Below are 19,711 nucleotides of genomic sequence, written 5' to 3' on the forward strand. Positions count from 1 at the left end.
ATTTTTATATATATTTAATTTAACTTTTAAAATATTTCATCACATGTTGATGAAAACTGTAATTTAAAAATAAAAAATTTTATAAATATTTAAAAATGTTAAAATTTTATTTTTTGAATTATTTTATTTAATAAAATATAAGTAATTAGAAAATAATAAAAAAGTCAAGTGGAATCTTATATTTTATAAAAACATTTAAATTATTTTGGTCAATAGACCAAAGTTAAACTATATTTTTTAATTTTTATGGACTTTATTATATATATTAATAAAAATTTTAAATTTAATTTTTATTAATATACTATTTATTATTTTATAGTGTGATATTATAATTTTTGAGTGAAACGACGTAGTTCAACTGCTTCCCGCAATAACCAACGTACGTTTGACACAAATTTACCCTCCAACTTCCATATAAAAGTACCAAATAACCCTCAGTGTACAGCAGAAAGAAGCACAAGGTTCATTCCGCTGATAACTATTTAAATCACACCCTAAATTAGGGTTTTGAGTCTGCCAAGGGTTTGCGCTTAGAGCCGTCCTCGTTTTACTCCTCTTCTGCAGCTAAAGCTCAGCCCTTAGCTCTTCACCTCCACCAACCATGGCCGTCGGGTACATCTCTCTCTCTCTGTCTCTCTCTCTATTCTGTCTCTGTTATGCAAAAAGAGTTTATCTGTAATATGTTTTCGTTGTTTTATGCAGGAAGAACAAGAGAATTTCAAAGGGAAAGAAAGGAGGCAAGAAGAAGGCGTGAGTGCTTTTTGTGATCTGCCTTTCTGGTTTACTTTCACTTTGAAAGGTCTCCAAGAAAATCACTATTGTCTTGGCTTTTAAATTTCTGATTTCAATTTTTATTTTGTTCGGTAGAGCGGATCCCTTTGCAAAGAAGGACTGGTACGATATTAAAGCTCCATCTGTGTTCCAAGTGAAGAATGTGGGCAAGACTCTTGTTACTCGTACGCAGGGTACTAAGGTATGAATGCCTTATATCTACTTATTGATATTTCATTACCTCTGCAATTTATTTGGTCTTTGAAACAAGGATAATTGTTATTGTTATATTTGAATCTAGGTTTTGAGCACTTGTTTTTTGCTGGTGCATATTCATTAGCTACTTAGTACTGGCTAGTATTTGTAACATCGTGATTGGTTTAAGTTCCTAGTTATAACCTCATTTTACTCTGTGATTTAGATGCTGATATTTGCTATTGAACTATTTTAGAATTAGCGGGTTGGTCTAATGGTGCCAGACTTAGTTTAGTTGCTATATATTCCGAGTTGCCTAACATTCTGAGAGAACAGTGAGGGATGAAACTATTTAGATTCAGCTTTCCCTTTGTGTTTTTTAATTTGCCTTATTGAATGGTACTCTGTGTACTTGTTAGCAGCCAGTTCACTTCAGTATCCAACAAGTTAAACCAATAATGCAACCTTCATGTCCTTACAAGTGAAAAATGAACATCTATTTGCCTGATTCTAGTGTCAACTGCCATTTATCTAAATTTCTTTTGAAGTGCATGTGCTAGTGCTGATATGCTATTTGCTTGATGTTGATGTATGCTCTTTTCTTTTCTCTTGTTTTGTTTTTCCTAGTTTATTCAAAATTGCAGTGTGCTTTTTACTACTACCCCCCCACCCTTTTTTTCTTGCAAACGCGGTTAGAACTTTTTTGTTGGTTAAATTTTGGTTATGAAGCATTCATTTTTGCATTAGCATTTTACTACTAGCCCCCCACCCTTTTTTTCTTGCAAACGCGGTTAGAACTTTTTTGTTGGTTAAATTTTGGTAATGAAGCATTCATTTTTGTATTAGCCTGTAGTAATAACTGTTTTCGATATTTATCAAGTTAATTTTATTGTGTTACACGGTTTTTGTAGTGTGTGCCTATGTCATGTGCAATACATACACACACTGCTTGTGAGCAACGTGTGCATGTAAATTCCAGTGTATATCTTACATCTGCTTTGGTTTCTAACAGATTGCTTCTGAAGGACTCAAACACCGTGTGTTTGAGATCTCCCTAGCTGACCTTCAGGGTGATGAAGATCATGCTTACAGAAAGATCCGGTTGAGAGCCGAAGATGTTCAAGGGAGGAATGTTTTGACAAATTTCTGGGTATGGTGTATTTTATAAATACTCTTCTTTGTAATGGTATTGTTTGAGATTTTGAAAGGTCTGTTATCTGCTTCTCTTCTTATGTTTCGTTGCTGCATGACATAGGGAATGGATTTTACAACAGACAAGTTGAGGTCTTTGGTGAGGAAGTGGCAAACCTTGATTGAAGCTCATGTGGATGTGAAGACAACTGATAATTACACTTTGAGGATGTTCTGCATTGGGTTTACAAAGAGACGACCCAACCAGGTGAAGAGGACTTGTTATGCACAATCCAGTCAGATAAGACAGGTAAAGCATGATATTGCCTTTCACGATGAATGCTTTATTCTGAATTTTCCTATCTAGATTGCTTGTTTATGACAAAATTTTGCTTTTATTTTACCAGATCCGTAGGAAAATGAGGGAGATCATGATAGCCCAAGCGTCGTCTTCTGATCTCAAGGATTTGGTCCGAAAGTTCATTCCTGAGATAATTGGCAAGGAAATTGAGAAGGCAACTTCAAGTATCTACCCATTACAGAATGTCTTCATTCGGAAAGTAAAGATTTTGAAAGCTCCAAAATTTGATCTTGGAAAACTGATGGAGGCATGTATTCTGCTCATATATTTGCTTCAATATTTACCTCTTTTGGGATCATCAATGAAATAGTTTTGAGATGTGTGCTGCTTCTTATGGTCTTATTGTATCATGCAGGTTCACGGTGATTATTCAGAGGATGTAGGTGTGAAGTTGGAAAGGCCAGCAGATGAAACAATGGCTGAGGCCCCAGCTGAAGCTGCTGCTGTATGAGCTTGAAAATTTTTTTGTTTTTGCTATTTATTTACTGTTGATCTCCTTTTATCAAATTGCAGACAATGTTTTAAATTGCTGCTCGTTTTTGTTTAGCATATTTTGATTGAACTGATTCAGAATGGTTCTTTGGAGGACCTATTTTGGCATAATCAAAGATTCTGTTGCCGTGTTGCCCAAAGTTACAAGAACATTTATATATTTCCCATTATTTGATATTAATGGAGTTGGCTCGAGGATATTTCTAATGTAGGAAATTTATAGAATATGATCTCTATGGTGCATTTGTGTTAATTAAGACATTTGCATTGAAATATTCTGTGTTTTTTTATAATTTCGAGTGGATTTGAGTCCAGTGGAATTTTTAATTTTTGGAACGATATTATACTAAATTTTAAATTGGTTGAATATATTATTTGATCTGAACTTTTAATAAATCAGTTGGCACAATTATCTTATTGATGAGATCAACGGGAGTGGATGAAGGTTAATCACTGGTCAAACAAGTACTTCAACACATATTTGTATGTATAGATGCTTATTTCAATTCGGGGTTTAAGGTTTGGAATTTTTTTCACAAAACAAAATATTTTTCAATATTATTAAAAAAAATTATAAAATGATTACAAAATTTTTATTATTATATACTAATTTATAATTTTTAATATTTTATCATCAACATATTTATGAAATTTTTTTGTTAAAATAAAATTGTCGCGAGATTGAAACAATTTTAATGTATTTATTATTATACTAAAACTCATAATCACTGTAAATATTATAATAAAAAAGATAGGTGCATATTAATAATATAAATTAGAAGTATTCTTAACTGATTTTTTCAAAGAGTTAAAAGTATACACCTTTATTTTGATTTAGTGTTAAAGAAAGAAAATATTCACTCTTATTAATTGAACTAAGCTATTGAATTTTATAAATTAATTTTTAAATTTTTAAAAATAAACTGAAACACAAACCAAAATATTTTAATATAGTTTGTTTTAGTTTGTAATTTTTCGATTAGCCTTGAATTAAAGAAGAAGTAATTATATAATACAACTAAATGATTTTTTTTTAATCCCAAGTGGAAATATTTTTCTTCTTTTTATTTTACAAAATAAAAATGAGAAATATGAGTTACCATGCATATTTTATTTACTTTATTCTAGAGAAATATTTTCATATTTTAATTGCTTCAATCCAGTATGAGTGTGCATTAAGCATCTGCACGAAAAAGATGTAATAATTACTTTATATATGGAAAATGTATTTATTAAATAAAAAAAACGTATTTTTCACGCATTTAAATAATATGAATTTTATTTCCTGTGTCTAGATAAAAATATGGTGATGAAATGATTATTAAAATAAAAAACTTATACCACATTTTAATCTTTCTATTTTCCACTCTTTAAATGCAATATTGCTTTTTTTCGAAATAAACATTTTCCACTAGAAATTTTAAGAATTAGGTGAGGTTAGGTACTTTATGTTTTCAAAATTTTCAAGACCAAACTTATTTTAGCCGGAGGTGAGTTTATAATTATAATTTTTTTTTGGAATAATAATAATAATAATAATTTGAAATTTAAAAAAAATATATGTAAAAATCAGCTGTATACTTAAATTCTATTCTATGTTAAATCGAAATTATATATAATAGCCGATATAAAATTATTAAATAACATTTTTTTAAGTCAATTTTTCTTTAGAAATGAGTTGCAATCTATTTAGTAAGGTTTTTACATTTCTACATAAATGCAATGCATTTTCATATAATTCACAAAAAAAAAAAATCATTTAATTTACTTTTTATGAAATTTTTTTTTTCAAAAATAGGCACACGTAAGTTTAAAGATAGCACTAAACTGTTGTCGAAATCTCCATTTTCAGGTTATTGTTCCTATCTCAAAATAATAACAAAAATTGAAAAATGTGATCGTTTATCAGGATCTCAGTTAAACACACTAATCATATCTTATTATGCTTACAGTCCATTTGGTGGAAAGTTAAAAAATTAAAAGTTAAGAATTACTGAAATAATCGTTGAAAGTAAAAAATAAAAATAAAATAATGGGGTAACAATTAATAATATTTGTTAAAATTTTAATAATAAATCTTAAATAATTTTGAAAAATAACAAAATTATTATCTATTTATAAACAAATAAATTTTTTAAAAAATAAATTGTCACAATTTTTTTATATTTTATATTTATATGTGAACAATTAGAAAAATAATATAAAATATATATAAAATATAGCTTAATATGAGATATTATTTAAAAAATATAAAAAAGTAACATTAATAAAATATATAAAAGATGTTATATCAACAATTATTTTTTTTTGAATAAAAAAGTAAATTTCATTAAGTTTCGGTAGCAATAACTCAGAAATATCATTAGAAGGCGGCGGGAAAAAAAATCTCAATCAACAAATGCATGAACTATATAATTAGATTTACGAATAAAATTAATAGAAAAAGAAATTATCTCCGAAATAAAAAATTTATAATAAAAAATAAAATTATTAAATAATGACAAATCCTAATAATTGAGATCAGTTATAGCTCGTCAGCTTAAAACTTCCTTAACCGTAGTAACATCAAAATTATTAATTATATTAACAATTATTAAGTTTTAAAAAATTTAATTCCCTAAACTTAACATTTAGTGGATGGTTAATTTATCAACTATCATAAATATAAAATAAATAAAAATATAATATTACAATAATAATGGAATCCGTTATAATATTTATTTTTTATATCATAAAAATAAATTTTATTTTATTACCTACTATATTTTTAAATCTTATATGTTATATAATATACTATCAATTTTATATATTTTTTAATAATAAATAAACAATATGATATATCTTTACAAATCAACTATTATATAGCTGAATATTTAATAATTGAGACGGACAGAAATGCCCTTCATCTCATATTCTTATATGTCCATACGTATATTATAAAATCTCCTCTTTAAGACAAATTCTTTTCCCACTGTCTTCTCATTCTTTGTCAGCCTTTTCTACAGTAAGTCTACCAAATTCTCAGAATACAATGCACTGCTTGCATTTTCTTGGTACTTTTATAGTCATGGTTAATGCTTTATTCTACTGCTTCTTACTTCATGGACCTTCGAGATTTCAAAAGAATGAATTTTTTATATTTGGGTATATTGCCTCTGATTTCTCCTTCACTGATATTTTTGTTTTTACATTTTTTAACTATTTATTCACATGGTTTACCATTTCAGGCTTGAAGAAGTTGTGCATTTCCCTTCAATTTACAATCTGGAATTTTACAGAATTGACAAGTTCCTTTGACCGGAGAAACAGTAAAGTCTGAATTGTAAAGCCCATACCAGTCTTTGTTGTTCTTGGTTTGAATCATGGCGACCTTATCCCATTCAGAATCAAAGCGATTGTATTCTTGGTGGTGGGATAGCCACAATAGTCCGAAGAATTCAAAATGGCTTCAGGAAAATCTTACAGGTTTTATTCTCTTCTTATATCTGACATGTCTATTGTCTAATGACCTGATCTTTGAGTGCGTTGTATTGTATAACATGTAGGACTACATGTGATGTTTTACTAAGATGCTATAAAGAACTGGTCTTGCAAAGACTTTACTGCTGAAATTAATTAACAGCTCTGAATTATGCCTAAGCTTTCATTGTGCATGGTGAACTGGTATATGTACAGCCTCTTAATCAAATTGATATGATTTGTAAGAGGTAGTAGTTCGCATAAGTCTACTTTTCTGCATTGCATGGGCAATGTTCTCAATGAAGATAAACATATTTTAACAGGTATGGATGCCAAAGTAAAAGCAATGATCAAGCTCATTGAAGAAGATGCAGATTCATTTGCAAGAAGAGCAGAAATGTATTATAGAAAACGTCCAGAGCTGATGAAATTGGTTGAAGAGTTCTACCGTGCTTACCGTGCACTAGCAGAGAGGTATGATCATGCAACTATGGAGCTCCGCCAAGCCCATCGAACCATGGCAAAAGCATTTCCGAACCAAGTGCCTCCTGTGGTAGCTGCTGACTCACCCTCAGGCTCTTCAGGTCCTGAGGGTGAGCCTCACACGCCAAAAATGCCACACCCAGTTCATGCATTACATGACTCAGATGACTTGCACAAGGATGCACTGGGACTCTCCTCGGCCAGCCTGCATGCCGTGAAAAGCAACGGTGAATATCTAGAAGGATCAGACTCTGGAGTTAAAAGAAAGGGTTTAAAACAGCTTAATGGCACGTTTGAATCAGAAGCAATGGTTTCGAAACTTTCAGAAGGAAAGATGAGAATATACCCAAACATCCAAGAAATGGCGGGGGACAAAACTGAAGTTCAAAACTTGAAGAAAACCCTTGCAAAGATTCAAACTGAAAAGGAAGATGTTCTTCTTCAATACCAACAGAACCTGCAGAAGTTATCTGACCTAGAAAGAGAACTTAAGAAAGCTGAAGGGCTTGATGAACGAGCAAGCAGAGCTGAAAATGAAGTTAAGATCCTGAAGGAAACCGTTGTTAAATTAGAATCTGTGAGGGATGATGGTCTTCTTCAGTACAAAAAATGTTTGGAAAGAATATCTAGTCTGGAGAACACAATCTCTCAAGCACATGAGGATGCAAAGGGACTCAATGAAAGAGCAATTAAAGCAGAAATAGAAGCTCAAAATCTCAAGCAAGAACTTTCTGCAGTGGAGGTGGACAAGGAAGCTGGTTTTCTTCGGTACAATCAGTGTCTTGAAACGATATCAGTTATGGAGAATAAAATCTCGCTTGCAGAGGCAAATGCAAAAATGCTTAATGAGGAAACTCAGAGAACAGAAACTGAATTTAAAGCACTTAAGGAAGCTCTTGCTAGATTGAACAAAGAGAAAGAAGAGGCAGAACTCCGATATGAGCAGTGTTTAGAAAGAATAGCTAAAATGGAATGCGAAATTTCTCGTGCCCAAGAAGATGTCCAAAGACTCAACAGTGAAATTCTGACGGGGGCGGCAAAACTGAAAGATGTAGAAGAACAGTATTTTCTTTTAGAGAGATCAAATCAATCTTTGCAGTTGGAGGCAGACAATCTGGCACAGAAGATAGCAACAAAGGATCAAGAACTTCTGGAGAAAGAAGATGAACTGGAGAAACTTCAGACTTCGCTGCAAAATGAGCGCTCGCAGTTTATCCAAATTGAAGCTGCTTTGCAAACTTTTCAGAAGTTGCACTCTCAGTCTCAAGAGGAGCAGAGAGATTTGGCGCAAGAGCTTCAGAAGAAACTCCAGCTTTTGAAGGACTTAGAGGTAGGCAACAATGACCTGCAGGAAGATCTCCAAAGGGTTAAGGAAGAGAACCAAAGTCTCAATGAACTAAACAGTTCTTTTAGAAGTTTCATAATGAATCTACAAAATGAAACTTTCAGCTTGAAAGAAGTGAAAGAAAAACTCGAGCAGGATCTTTCCTTGCAAGAGGTCCAAAGTAATTCCCTGCAGCAAGAGATCCAACATTTGAAGGAGGATATTGAGCACTTGCAAGAGGAGAACTTGAAGCTAAAAGACGTCTGTGAAAAGGACAGAGATGAAAAAGCAGCTCTCTATGAGAAGTTGAAGGACATGAATGAGCTTCAGGAGAGAAACGTTGCTCTGGAGAGATCTCTATCAGAATTGAATAGCAAGCTTCAGGAATCAATGAAGAGATATACAGAATTCCCTCCATGTCAGTACTGTGGAAAAACGAATCATCCTCACTTCAAATGCTGGAAAAAGCCTGAGATGAGAGGCAGAAAGCTGAAATCAACAGGAGAAGTGAATAAAGAACGTTAACACAGTGGTCAAAGAAGTACTTGGACGCATATTTTTGTAGGGGGAAGCTCTTTTGGGGTTTAAGGTTGGGATTTCTTCTTGAAAAAAAAAATATTTTTAAATATCATTGAAAAAATAATTGGTGAAACAATTTTATTATTTTTATTTTTATTATTATTACTATCATTATTATTAATATTATATGTTAGTTTATAATTTTAATATAATTTGACTTTCTGCAATGCAAATAGGCTGTTCAGCGATGGATTTAGTAAGCAATTTTAATTGCATGCTTTTTGTGACGGAAAATTAGCAGCAGGAACTAATTTCGTCGTCAAAAATCTGATGCAAAATACTTTAAGCGAGAGATAAAAATTCATCACTAAAATCTTTAGCGACGGATTTTTACCATCAGGAACAAAAGTTTTCGTCACTATCTTGAAGTGAATATTTTAATATAGTTTGTTTTTAATTTTTACACATAAACGATTGATTTTTCAATAAGCCTTGAATTAAAGAACTAATTATATAAATATAACTAAATAAATTTTTTAACCCTAAGTGTTCTTATTATTATAATAAATTAAAAAAACGTTGTATTGCATTTTATTATATTTATCAATAAAATTAATTATTACTTATATTATTAAAATAAAATGTTACAATTTTTTTATATTATTTTACAAAATATTAAAATTTTCAATATTCATCTATTTACGCAATATTTAATTAAAGTTGTTAATATTATTTTACCATTTTGTTATAAAATAAGAGAGAAATAGAAAAGGGTGGTAATTTCATTATTTTAACTTGGAAATATGCTAGTGCAAGTAAAATGAAATTTTTTATAAGGAAAAAAAATTAAAATTAGGGGAATTTTTAGTAATAAAATAAAATTCAGAGACCAACATAAAATAAACTCTAAAATTGAGGATGATGATATAATTTACCTTAAATTTGACTGTGCATATGCCTTAAGTAAGATTTGAAAAGTGCTTAAATATTTTCTTTCCTTATATTTTATACAATAAAAATGATAAATATGAGTTACCATGCATATTTCATTTACTTTATTTTAGAGAAATGTTTTCATATTTTAATTGAAATAAGAATGATACTTTATTCCACATCAAGCATCTACATGAAAAAATGTAATAATTACTTTATATATGAAAGATAGTATTGAGATATATAGCTCCTTTATACATCGGCAAAATTAAAATTGTATATAATAATTTTATCCTACCACATTTATAAAAATCATAACTTTATATATATAATTATTATTATTATTAAAATAAAGAAAGAAAGAAAAAGATAAAAGGAAGCATGAAAAACACTCCCAGACTTAGCCTGATGGTAAGTGCATCCAGTTAAACCTGATAAATCTCAGGTTCGAATTCCCCATCCCCCATTTCAAAAAAAAAAAAAAAAGAAGCATTAAAAGCTCTGGTTTCGGGACCTTCCCGAAACCATAGCATATCTCTTTCCCACGAAAAAACAGAGCAACCCTTTGTTATTTTTAAAAAAAATATTTTTGCTTTATATTAATTTAAATCTCTTCCCTCAATCCAATCTATTCATAAACTTCTAAAATTCTTAATTAAATTGTAACGACCCGAAAATCGGACCGCTACCGGCGCTAGGATCCGGGTCGGCTTAAGGCCGCCAAGACCCGTAGCAAGCCTGACATACAACCTGAAAACCTGTTTAATCCCATACATGATCAACAACATACATAAAAATTTAAAACTTTTCTTTCATTCATTCTATCATACACTAAATTCAACCTGTACATGCACGGAACATAATCATAATCATAAACATGACCCCTCAGTGGGATCTCCTCAATGCCCCAATGGACAAAACATCATATGTTGAGTTGGTCTACAAAAAAACATCATAAAAAGATTTAGGATCATGCATTAAAAGGGATACCTTACACATAGGGCAAGCACAACCTCTAATCCTCAATGTCATTACATTGCATAACTACTCATAACTTTACATCATTTTACAAATCATCATGTCCACATTCTATATATTATAAACACATGACTTCATTACTCTTGTAAACCGTTTTAAGTAGATCTATGGGGTTAGATGTGAGATCTTCACGGATCATAAGAGCCTACAGTACATCCTGAGTCAAAGAGATTTGAACTTGAGACAGAGAAGATGGGTGGAGCTGCTGAGTGACTATGATTGCAAGATTCAGTACCATCCGGGTAAGGCGAATGTTGTGGCAGACGCCTTAAGCCGGAAATCACTCGGCAGTTTATCCCACATATCGGCAGAGAGGAGGCCAGTGGTGAATGAGTTTTACAAGCTCATTGAGGAAGGTCTACAGATGGAGTTGTCTGATACAGGTGCCTTGGTGGGCCTAGAGGATGTTACATAAATCCTTATTTAAACTAATATCCTGTTTAAAAATTCAAGAATTTCTTCCACAAGCTCCAATCATCGGAGATGTGAGTTTTATTCCTTTTATTAGAATTAGTACGATATAATTTATTTTCTCTACTATTAAATAATAATTTTTATAATTTGAGAATTAAAAAGAGATAAGTTTTAGTTAGACCCAATTAATGTGATTCTATATTTTTTTGGGATCGATTTTCATAGATTGATCTAAATAATATTTACAATTTATTGTGTATTTTTGTTGAGTCTGTGTAATTTTGAGAGGTCTAGCTATGCCGAAATATGACCGAATTTTTTTAAAAAATATATATAAATATATATTTAAAATTTCGCATTTTACGTTTTATATTTTCATCCTAAAATATTTATTTATCACTTGATATATTTTTTTTTCTTAATTATAGGGGAGGACCCAATTTTCAAGATAGATAATAGGAGTGCTCCTACGATCTAAAGTTATTTGTCCCAAATATTGATACTTTTCTTAAATATACTTATATATGTATATGCTATTTTATTTATTTAAAATGAGAATGGATTAAATGAATTTATATTTTTTGAATGAATAAAAATTGAATTTAAAGTGCAGTTGAATAAATACCCTATTACATTTTGTATATGCACCATACAGATAACACTTTTTTGGAACAGCGCATGATATATAAACAACTTTTGGAGCGTATATCAGGTGGTCACATTTGGGTAGCTCTGCACATGTGTATGACCAGTATTTTATTAGCTATTGGACCAATATTGTCATCATAGAGGCCAAGATGCCAGCATTGCTCAGGCTGTCATTATTTTATTTTATCACATCTGAGATGTCAACATTATCCACATGAAATATATTACGAGTGTATGCAGATTTTATTTTTCACATTTATAATTTTTAAATTTATCATTTAGCAGTGAAATCTTAACAATTTATATTCAATTTATTTTATATTGATTGAATTAAATTGTTTTTATTGAGCTGATTTATTTTAACCAAATATTTGGTATTATTAAATACCTAAACTTTATCTTTTTCTCTTTATTATTTATGTATCTGCTCACCGAATAAATTGTATTCACTCTTTATACTTTTTAATATTACAGATCCTTTTTGGTGATCCACTCCTAACTGTCTACATCTCCTAATTGTCCTTTCTTCCGCTTCTTCCACTCAGAATCTAGTGGAGATCGAATCAATTCTAAGTCCTTTATAACTTTTTATAATTTTGGAAGATAATGTATAAATTGTATATTCGAAGTATTGAATGTATTTTGTTTAGTGTAAATATATTATGAATTGACTAGACCATCCATCAGTCCTCTCGTATATGTTTAATATTTTAAAATTATAGCATGTTGTATGTAGTTATATATATAAATATCATGGAAAAATCTTTTTGAGTCATATCCGCCTCTATAGATTAGAGAATGGGTGTGACAAGTTCGCACAGAACTATTAAATGGCTTGAATTAACTATTTTAGACCAAATTAAAAATATATCTAAAAATTATTTGAGTCAATTTCGATCGAATTATTTCATATATTAATATAAATATAATTAAAGATTTTAATGCATTTTAATCTTTTTATTTTCTTATATTGCATTCTATTTAAATGCAATATTTTTTTTTTTTGGAAATAACCATTTTTCAATAAAAAAAAAATAAGAATTAAGCGAGATGAGGTACTTGGTGTTTTTAAAAATTTCAAGGTGAAATGTGTTTTATCGTAATTAAACACACTCTTTTACCAAATTATTTTCCTACTTTTATCTTGTGTTTCTTTGTCAGCCTTTTTTACAGTAACTCTACCAAACTCAGAATATAATACAGAGTCCATTGTAGAGAGAGCGAGGGAGACTCTGTGTGAGTTTTTCTGAGTTAGAAAGAGAATATGTGGGTAATTAGTACGACATGGAGGAGGGAGTTTAGCAGCAGCTGCTAATCACTACCCATCACTGGGTTTGTTCTTTTGGTACGTGTGTTTGATCCTTAATAGCCATGAAGTAGTCATTTTTTGCAGTTTTGTGCATACCCAATTGATTGGAGTTTCTTTCTTTTCTTTTTTTAATGTTGAGAAACTCGCAGATCAAAAACCACCATCCCTTGTAGTACTCTTCTGCGCGTACAAGATAATTTTTTGCTCATACTTTTGTGTTTATGTGAACTGCAGTTGCTTTTTCTTGGTAGCTCTAAGTCATGGTGGTTTGGTCAATAATTTTTTTTCCTAGGTGCTGCTTTAGATCACTTTGCACGAAGATTGCATTTTCTACCATAGATGGATATATTTCAATAGCTTTTTTTGGGTTTAATCATTGGGACCAAGCGCTGGATTTTCCTTTCCTTATTTGCAAAGAGACTTATGTGGAGTCATGCTTTTCAATCATGGTTAATGCTTCATACTACTGCTTCTTTCTTCATGGACTTCGGGAGATCAAAAAATGAATGCTCGATATTTAAGTATATTGCCTTTGATTTCTCCTTGATTGATTTTTTTTTTTTCGATTCTGTTTTCATATATTTCTTTTAACTCTTTAGTCACATGGTTTGCAATTTCAGGCTTGAAGATCTTGTTTTTCATTATCCTTCAATTCACAGTTTGAAATTTACTGAAGTGAGGTGTTCCTTTGGCTGGAGAAACAGTTGATTGTTGTTCAATTGAGCAGGTGGCCTGCATAGTAGCTTTGTAAATTTGGACCATATGCCTTGAAGTTTTAATGAATTTTATGATTCTTGATGGTTAAGGTGCCTGTAGGTGCAAGAAGAGAAACAAAAATCTAGCAGGCTCTACAAGAGTTCAATTGGGCGGTTGGAAGAAATTATTCACCAGTAAAGCCTGGCCTGGATCCAATACCTGGGTTTTATCACTGGTGCAAGGACCCGACCTTTGTAAAGTCCATTCAATAGCTTTGTTGTGCTTGGCTGGAATCATGGCGGACTTATCCCGTTCAGAATCCAGGCGATTGTATTCTTGGTGGTGGGATAGCCACAATACTCCGAAGAATTCAAAATGGCTTCAGGAAAATCTTACAGGTCTTATTCTCTTCTTAGATCTGACATGTCTCTTGTCTAATGAACTGACCTTTGAGTGCATTTTACTGCATAAAATGATGGTAGTAGAGTTATGGTAATTGTTCGCTGGATAGCCCCTTGTAAGAACTTGAACTGTTGTTCGCATAAGTCTACTTTTTTTACAATGCATAGGCAATTCTCTCAGTTAAGATAAATATATTTTAACAGGTATGGATGCGAAAGTAAAGGCAATGATCAAGCTCATTGAAGAAGATGCAGATTCATTTGCAAGGAGAGCAGAAATGTACTATAAAAAACGTCCACAGCTGCTGAAATTGGTTGAAGAGTTCTATCGTGCTTACCGTGCACTAGCAGAGAGGTATGATCATGCAACTATGGATCTTCGGCAAGCCCATCAAACCATGGCTAAAGCATTTCCAAACCAAGTGCCTTGTGAGCTGGCTGATGACTCACTCTTAGGCTCTTCAGGTGCTGAGGGAGAGCTTCACATGCCAAAAATGCCACACCCAGTTCATGCATTAGTTGACTCAGGTGACTCGCACGAGGATGCACTAGGACTCTCTTCGGCCAACCTGCATGCCATGAAAAGCAACAGTAGAAATCCCGAAGGATCAGACTCTGGAATTAGCAGAAGTGATTTAAATGACATGTTTGAATCAAAAGTATTGGTTTCAAGAGTTTCAGGAGGAAAGACGAAATCATGCCCAAACATCCAAGAACTGGTGGGGGACAAAACTGAAGTAAAAAACTTGAAGAAAACCCTTGCAGAGATTCAAACTGAAAAGGAAGGTGTTCTTCTTCAATGCCAGCAGAAGATGCAGATGTTATCTATCCTGGAAAGAGAACTTAAGGAAGCTGGAGGACTTGAAGAACAAGCAAGCAGAGCTGAAATTGAAGTCAAAATCCTGAGGGAAACCCTTGTTAAATTAGAATCTGAGAGGGATGTTGGTCTCCTTCAGCACAATAAATGTTCGCAAAGAATATCTAGTCTGGAGAATACAATCTCTCAAACACATGAGGATGCAAATGGACTCAACGAAAGAGCAATAAAAGCAGAAATAGAAGCTAAAAATCTCAAGCAAGAACTTTCTACCTTGGAGGTTGACAAGGAAGCTGATCTTCTTCAATACAATCAATGTCTTGAAATGATATTAATTTTGGGGAATAAAATCTCGCTTGCAGAGGCAAATGCAAAAATGCTTAATGAGCAAACTGAAAGAACAGAGGCTGAAGTTAAAGCATTGAAGGAAGCTCTTGCCAGGTTGAACAAAGAGAAAGAAGATGCAGAACTTCGGTATGAGCAATGTTTGGAAAGAATAGATGAAATGGAGTGTGAAATTTCTCATTCCCAAGAAGATGTCCAAAGACTCAATAGTGAAATTATAACAGGTGCTGCAAAATTGAAAGATGTAGAAGAACAATATTTTCTGTTAGAGAGATCAAATCAATCTCTGCAGATGGAGGCGGACAATCTGGCACAGAAGATAGCAAAAAAGGATCAACGACTTCTGGAGAAAGAAGACGAATTGAAGAAACTTCAAACTTCACTGCAAAATGAGCGCTCACGGTTTATCCAAATTGAAGCTGCTTTGCAAACTTTGCAGAAGCTGCACTCTCAATCTCAAGAGGAGCAGAGAGTTTTGGCACAAGAGCTTGAGAAGAAACTTCAGTTGTTGAAGGACTTGGAGATAAGCAACAACGACCTGCAGGAAGATCTCCAGCGGCTTAAGGAAGAGAACCAGAGTCTTGATGAACTGAAAAGTTCCTCCGGAAGTTCAATAATGAGTTTACAAAATGAAAATTTCAACCTGAAAGAAGTGAAAGAAAAACTCGAACAGGATCTTTCCATACAAGAGGCCCAAAATAATTCCCTGCAGAAAGAGATCCAACATTTGAAGGAGGATATTGATTACTTGAATAGGAAATATCATGATTTAATAGAGCAATTGAGCTTATTTGGTTTGGATCCCAAGAGCCTGAATTCAGCAGTCAAGGACTTGCAAGACGAGAACTTGAAGCTGAAAGAAGCCTATGAAATGGACAGAAATGAAAAAGAAGCTCTACATGAGAAGTTGAGGGACATGAATGAGCTTCTGGAGAGAAATGTTGGTCTGGAGAGATCTCTATCAGAATTGAATAGCAAGTTTCAGGGATCAATGAAACGGATCGAAGAATTACAGGAGTCCTGCCAGTTTCTTCAAGGAGAAAAATCTGGTCTTGTTGCTGAAAAAGCCATCCTGCTTTCTCAGTTACAAACTATGACTGAGAATATGCGAAGGCTCTTGGACAGAGATGCCATGCTGGAGGATTCACTCACTCGTGCAAATGCTGAAGTTGGAGGTTTAAGGGCGAAGTCAAAAGGTTTGGAAGAATTATGTCAGACGCTCAAAGATGAGAAATCCAATCTTCAAAATGAAAGAAGCACCTTCATGAGTCAGCTAGAAAATGTTGAACAGAGACTTGGAATTCTAAAAAGGAGGTTTACAAGATTAGAAGAAAAACATGAAGCAAAAGAACTGCAGAGTTACCTTGGCAAAAAAAGACAAGGGCGTGCATGTCATATACAGTCTAGTGAATCCCAATTGGCAGATCTGGAGAACCAGGTCCTTCTTCAGAAAGAAGAAACTAAATTGAGTAACAAAGAATATGAAGATGAACTAGACAGGGTTGTCAATGCTCAGGTTGAGATCTTCATCTTGCAGAAGTTTATACAAGATTTGGGAGAGAAGAATTCATCTTTGTTGCTTGAATGCAAGAAACATGTTGAAGCATCCAAATTCTCAAATAAATTGATATTAGAGCTAGAGACCAAGAATCTTGAGCAACAGGTGGAAGTAGAATTCTTATTGGATGAAACTAAAAAGCTGAAAATGGGAGTTCAGCAAATATTCAGAGCTATTCAGTTTGATCCAGTCAATGAGCATGAAGATGGGATCGAAGAAGGGCAAATTCCTGTTCTTGATATTTTGCATCACATCGAGGGCTTAAAAGATTCCCTTCTAAGAAATGAGGATGAGAAGCAACAACTAGTGATTGAGAACTTGATGCTCTCAACTTTAATTGGAGAACTAAGATTAGAGGGCGCAGAAATCAAGTCGAAGAAGAAAATCTTTAAGCAGGAGTGTGACATTATGGCAGAGCAATATAGAATGCTGCAAAAGGATATGCATGAACTTGTAGAGATGAACATGCAACTGAGAATGGAAGCAAGTAAACGAGAGCAGCAAGAGGAGGTATTGAAGGATGAACTGGAAATTCAACATGCAAGTCTTGAAAGTTTGCAGGGTTCTTACCTTGCATTGCAAGAAGAAAACTTCAAGGCACTTGAAGAAAACAGAGCTTTACTTGAGAAATTTTCAGATTTGAGAAAGAAAATGTGTATATTGGAAGAGGAAAATAGTGCATGTCTCCAGGAAGTATTGTTGCAATATGACTCATAGATTGCTCTCACGAAAGGAAGGACACAAAAAAAAGAAAAAGCCAAGCCAAAGCAAAATGTCAATACTCATCACAAATCTTTTACGATGCCATGAAAAAAGACCTGAAAGTTCCTGTATGTGCACATTCATTGGTCACTTCGAGCTTTTGTCATGTAACTATAGCTTTACGTATAAGGGTTGTATTGTAAAATTCCATATTACCTTATACCGCCATGGTAATTCGCTCTTAATCTTTTAGCTCTGAGTTTTCTTGAAATTAGATTATTTTTTTGCTGAGATAGGCTGCCTAGTAAATAACTTCAAAATGAGGAAACAAATTAGGTTCTTACGATGTTTGTTTGGCAAAATGAGAGTTTAAAGTGTAAAAAAGTAAAAGTATAAAGAAAAACCAGATGCAAAACTTAAAAGCTTAATGAACAAGATTTGACAAGGAGAAATCGTATAATACACTATTAGCATATGAAAATAATAATTGTGAGAAAATGTATGTATGATTATATATAATGAACAGAGATTATACCCATTTGCATTCTCACCCCAGCCATGTGAAAGGAAGTGGTAGGAGAAAAGAAAGCTGCAAATGGTCAAGGCAGACTAGAGATGGATCTCCATGGATATTCCTTTTCAAATATGGTAGCTAGATTATGTGGGGGCAAAGGGATGGCCACAGTTCACTTGCTAGCACAAAACCCTGCAAAATATTTGTAATTCCTTTTACTTTCCAACAACTTTTCAGAATCTCTGAAGGGAACCTGCGGGTGTGGATCAAAACATATCGGGGGGTCCATTGCTTTTCAAGATCTTCAACCACAAGCTGTCCTTCAATGGTTGGTGATGCCTTTAACTATGAATTGAGCGTTATGCATGGTGCATCCTTCAACATCCATTTCAAATACATAAACTTTATCTACTTTCCTTCCAGAATAATTTAAGAGAGAGAAAAGAAAAAGAGATGCAAGGCAGACAAGTAGATCACATCTCTTGGGTCGGTGATTTTCCAGCAATAGTGCCTTAAAAGCACCATAGATTTGGTAGAGAGTAACCATCAAACCCTAATTTGAAACTTAATTGTAGTATGGCAATAGGGTTCCCACGGTACATAGTCCTTGTACTGTCTACGACTATGCTTCATTTCATTTTCCTAAAAATTTTTAAAATTATACTAATTGATCAATCTTGTTTCTTTAAAAAAATTAAAAATTTATTCGACATCCTTTTGTTTTTATTTTTTATTTGTTGAAATAATAATAATAATTTGGCAGCAGGGGTCCATCTAATTATGGTGGATTCAGCCATCTCCTCTACCAAATGGAGAAACTTGGAAGGAACTTCATAGATTAATTTGTGTTTAATAGTTCTGATTAAGAGATGCCACCTCCTTAATAATGCTTAATCTTTCAAAGTAATAATCTTAATTATCTACTTTATTGTTTAAATTTATCTAAATACAAATATTAATATTTAATCCTTAATTAAGGCTAATTGATGGTTTTAACAATTAAGTCAACATATTATATTACCAAAATAAATAATAATTACAATAATTATGATTTTTGTAACTGTAGTCTGTAAGCAAACAAAAAAATATTTATTAAATATAACTTTTTATTATTGTTTTAATTATGCAATTAATTAATTTAAAAAATAAAATATATTTAAAATAAATTATTAATAGTCATTTAACATACTAATAAATACTTTTTCCGTTGTGTCTTATAATTAAATATTTTTCATTTTTCTCATACATTTTATATAGGGTGTTTGTTGAAGTAGAAAGTTTGTATAATAGTGAGAATATTTTATAAATTTAAATAAATGGTAAATTTGAATGTGTTTTTCATTACATTTCTAGTAAGTGTAGGATGTAAAATATTCTCTAAAAAAAATTTCATGATTTGTGTATAAATATTAAAAGAAACAAATTACCATTAAAACAAGAAAATGTGAAATGGAAAGGAAAATGTGGGAAAGTTTGGAAGTGTTTGGAGAGAGAGAGAGAGAGAAGGATACTGTGGCAAAGGGAAGGAAAGAGTCAGAATTCAGAACCCAAGAAAGAACATAATTTAGATCTTAAGCAATGGCAGATTAGTCAATTTACTT

The 19,711-nt window shown here is 32.3% G+C and overlaps 3 protein-coding genes across 3 annotated transcripts; all 3 read left to right on the forward strand.

The window, feature by feature from the left end:
• The first annotated feature begins 454 nt into the window (after positions 1-454).
• On the forward strand, positions 455-3,090 carry LOC110612368 (40S ribosomal protein S3a). Its single transcript, XM_021753140.2, has 7 exons — positions 455-612; positions 703-750; positions 868-973; positions 1,979-2,116; positions 2,222-2,407; positions 2,505-2,705; positions 2,814-3,090. Exons 1-7 carry the CDS (start codon positions 602-604, stop codon positions 2,907-2,909), a joined length of 786 nt encoding a protein of 261 aa, XP_021608832.1. The 5' UTR covers positions 455-601; the 3' UTR covers positions 2,910-3,090.
• A 2,844-nt stretch (positions 3,091-5,934) lies between these two features.
• Positions 5,935-8,859, forward strand: LOC110611235 (protein NETWORKED 1A-like). Its single transcript, XM_021751428.2, has 2 exons — positions 5,935-6,415; positions 6,733-8,859. The coding sequence occupies exons 1-2, from the start codon at positions 6,313-6,315 to the stop codon at positions 8,739-8,741; spliced, it is 2,112 nt and encodes a 703-aa protein (XP_021607120.1). The 5' UTR covers positions 5,935-6,312; the 3' UTR covers positions 8,742-8,859.
• Positions 8,860-14,034: 5,175 nt separating this feature from the next.
• LOC110611234 (protein NETWORKED 1A) lies at positions 14,035-17,632 on the forward strand. Its single transcript, XM_021751427.2, has 2 exons — positions 14,035-14,171; positions 14,379-17,632. The coding sequence occupies exons 1-2, from the start codon at positions 14,069-14,071 to the stop codon at positions 17,609-17,611; spliced, it is 3,336 nt and encodes a 1,111-aa protein (XP_021607119.1). The 5' UTR covers positions 14,035-14,068; the 3' UTR covers positions 17,612-17,632.
• Positions 17,633-19,711: the final 2,079 nt, after the last annotated feature.

The sequence above is a fragment of the Manihot esculenta genome, chromosome 3, assembly GCF_001659605.2.
Source record: "Manihot esculenta cultivar AM560-2 chromosome 3, M.esculenta_v8, whole genome shotgun sequence".
NCBI lineage: Eukaryota > Viridiplantae > Streptophyta > Magnoliopsida > Malpighiales > Euphorbiaceae > Manihot > Manihot esculenta.

Coding starts and splice junctions, on each gene's coding strand:
- LOC110612368 (XM_021753140.2), top strand. Junction 974..1,978: donor CTCGTACGCAGGGTACTAAG/GTATGAATGCCT, acceptor GGTTTCTAACAG/ATTGCTTCTGAAGGACTCAA. Junction 2,706..2,813: donor ATCTTGGAAAACTGATGGAG/GCATGTATTCTG, acceptor TGTATCATGCAG/GTTCACGGTGATTATTCAGA.
- LOC110611235 (XM_021751428.2), top strand. CDS start 6,313: ATGGCGACCTTATCCCATTCAGAATCAAAGCGATTGTATTCTTGGTGG. Junction 6,416..6,732: donor GCTTCAGGAAAATCTTACAG/GTTTTATTCTCT, acceptor ATATTTTAACAG/GTATGGATGCCAAAGTAAAA.
- LOC110611234 (XM_021751427.2), top strand. CDS start 14,069: ATGGCGGACTTATCCCGTTCAGAATCCAGGCGATTGTATTCTTGGTGG. Junction 14,172..14,378: donor GCTTCAGGAAAATCTTACAG/GTCTTATTCTCT, acceptor ATATTTTAACAG/GTATGGATGCGAAAGTAAAG.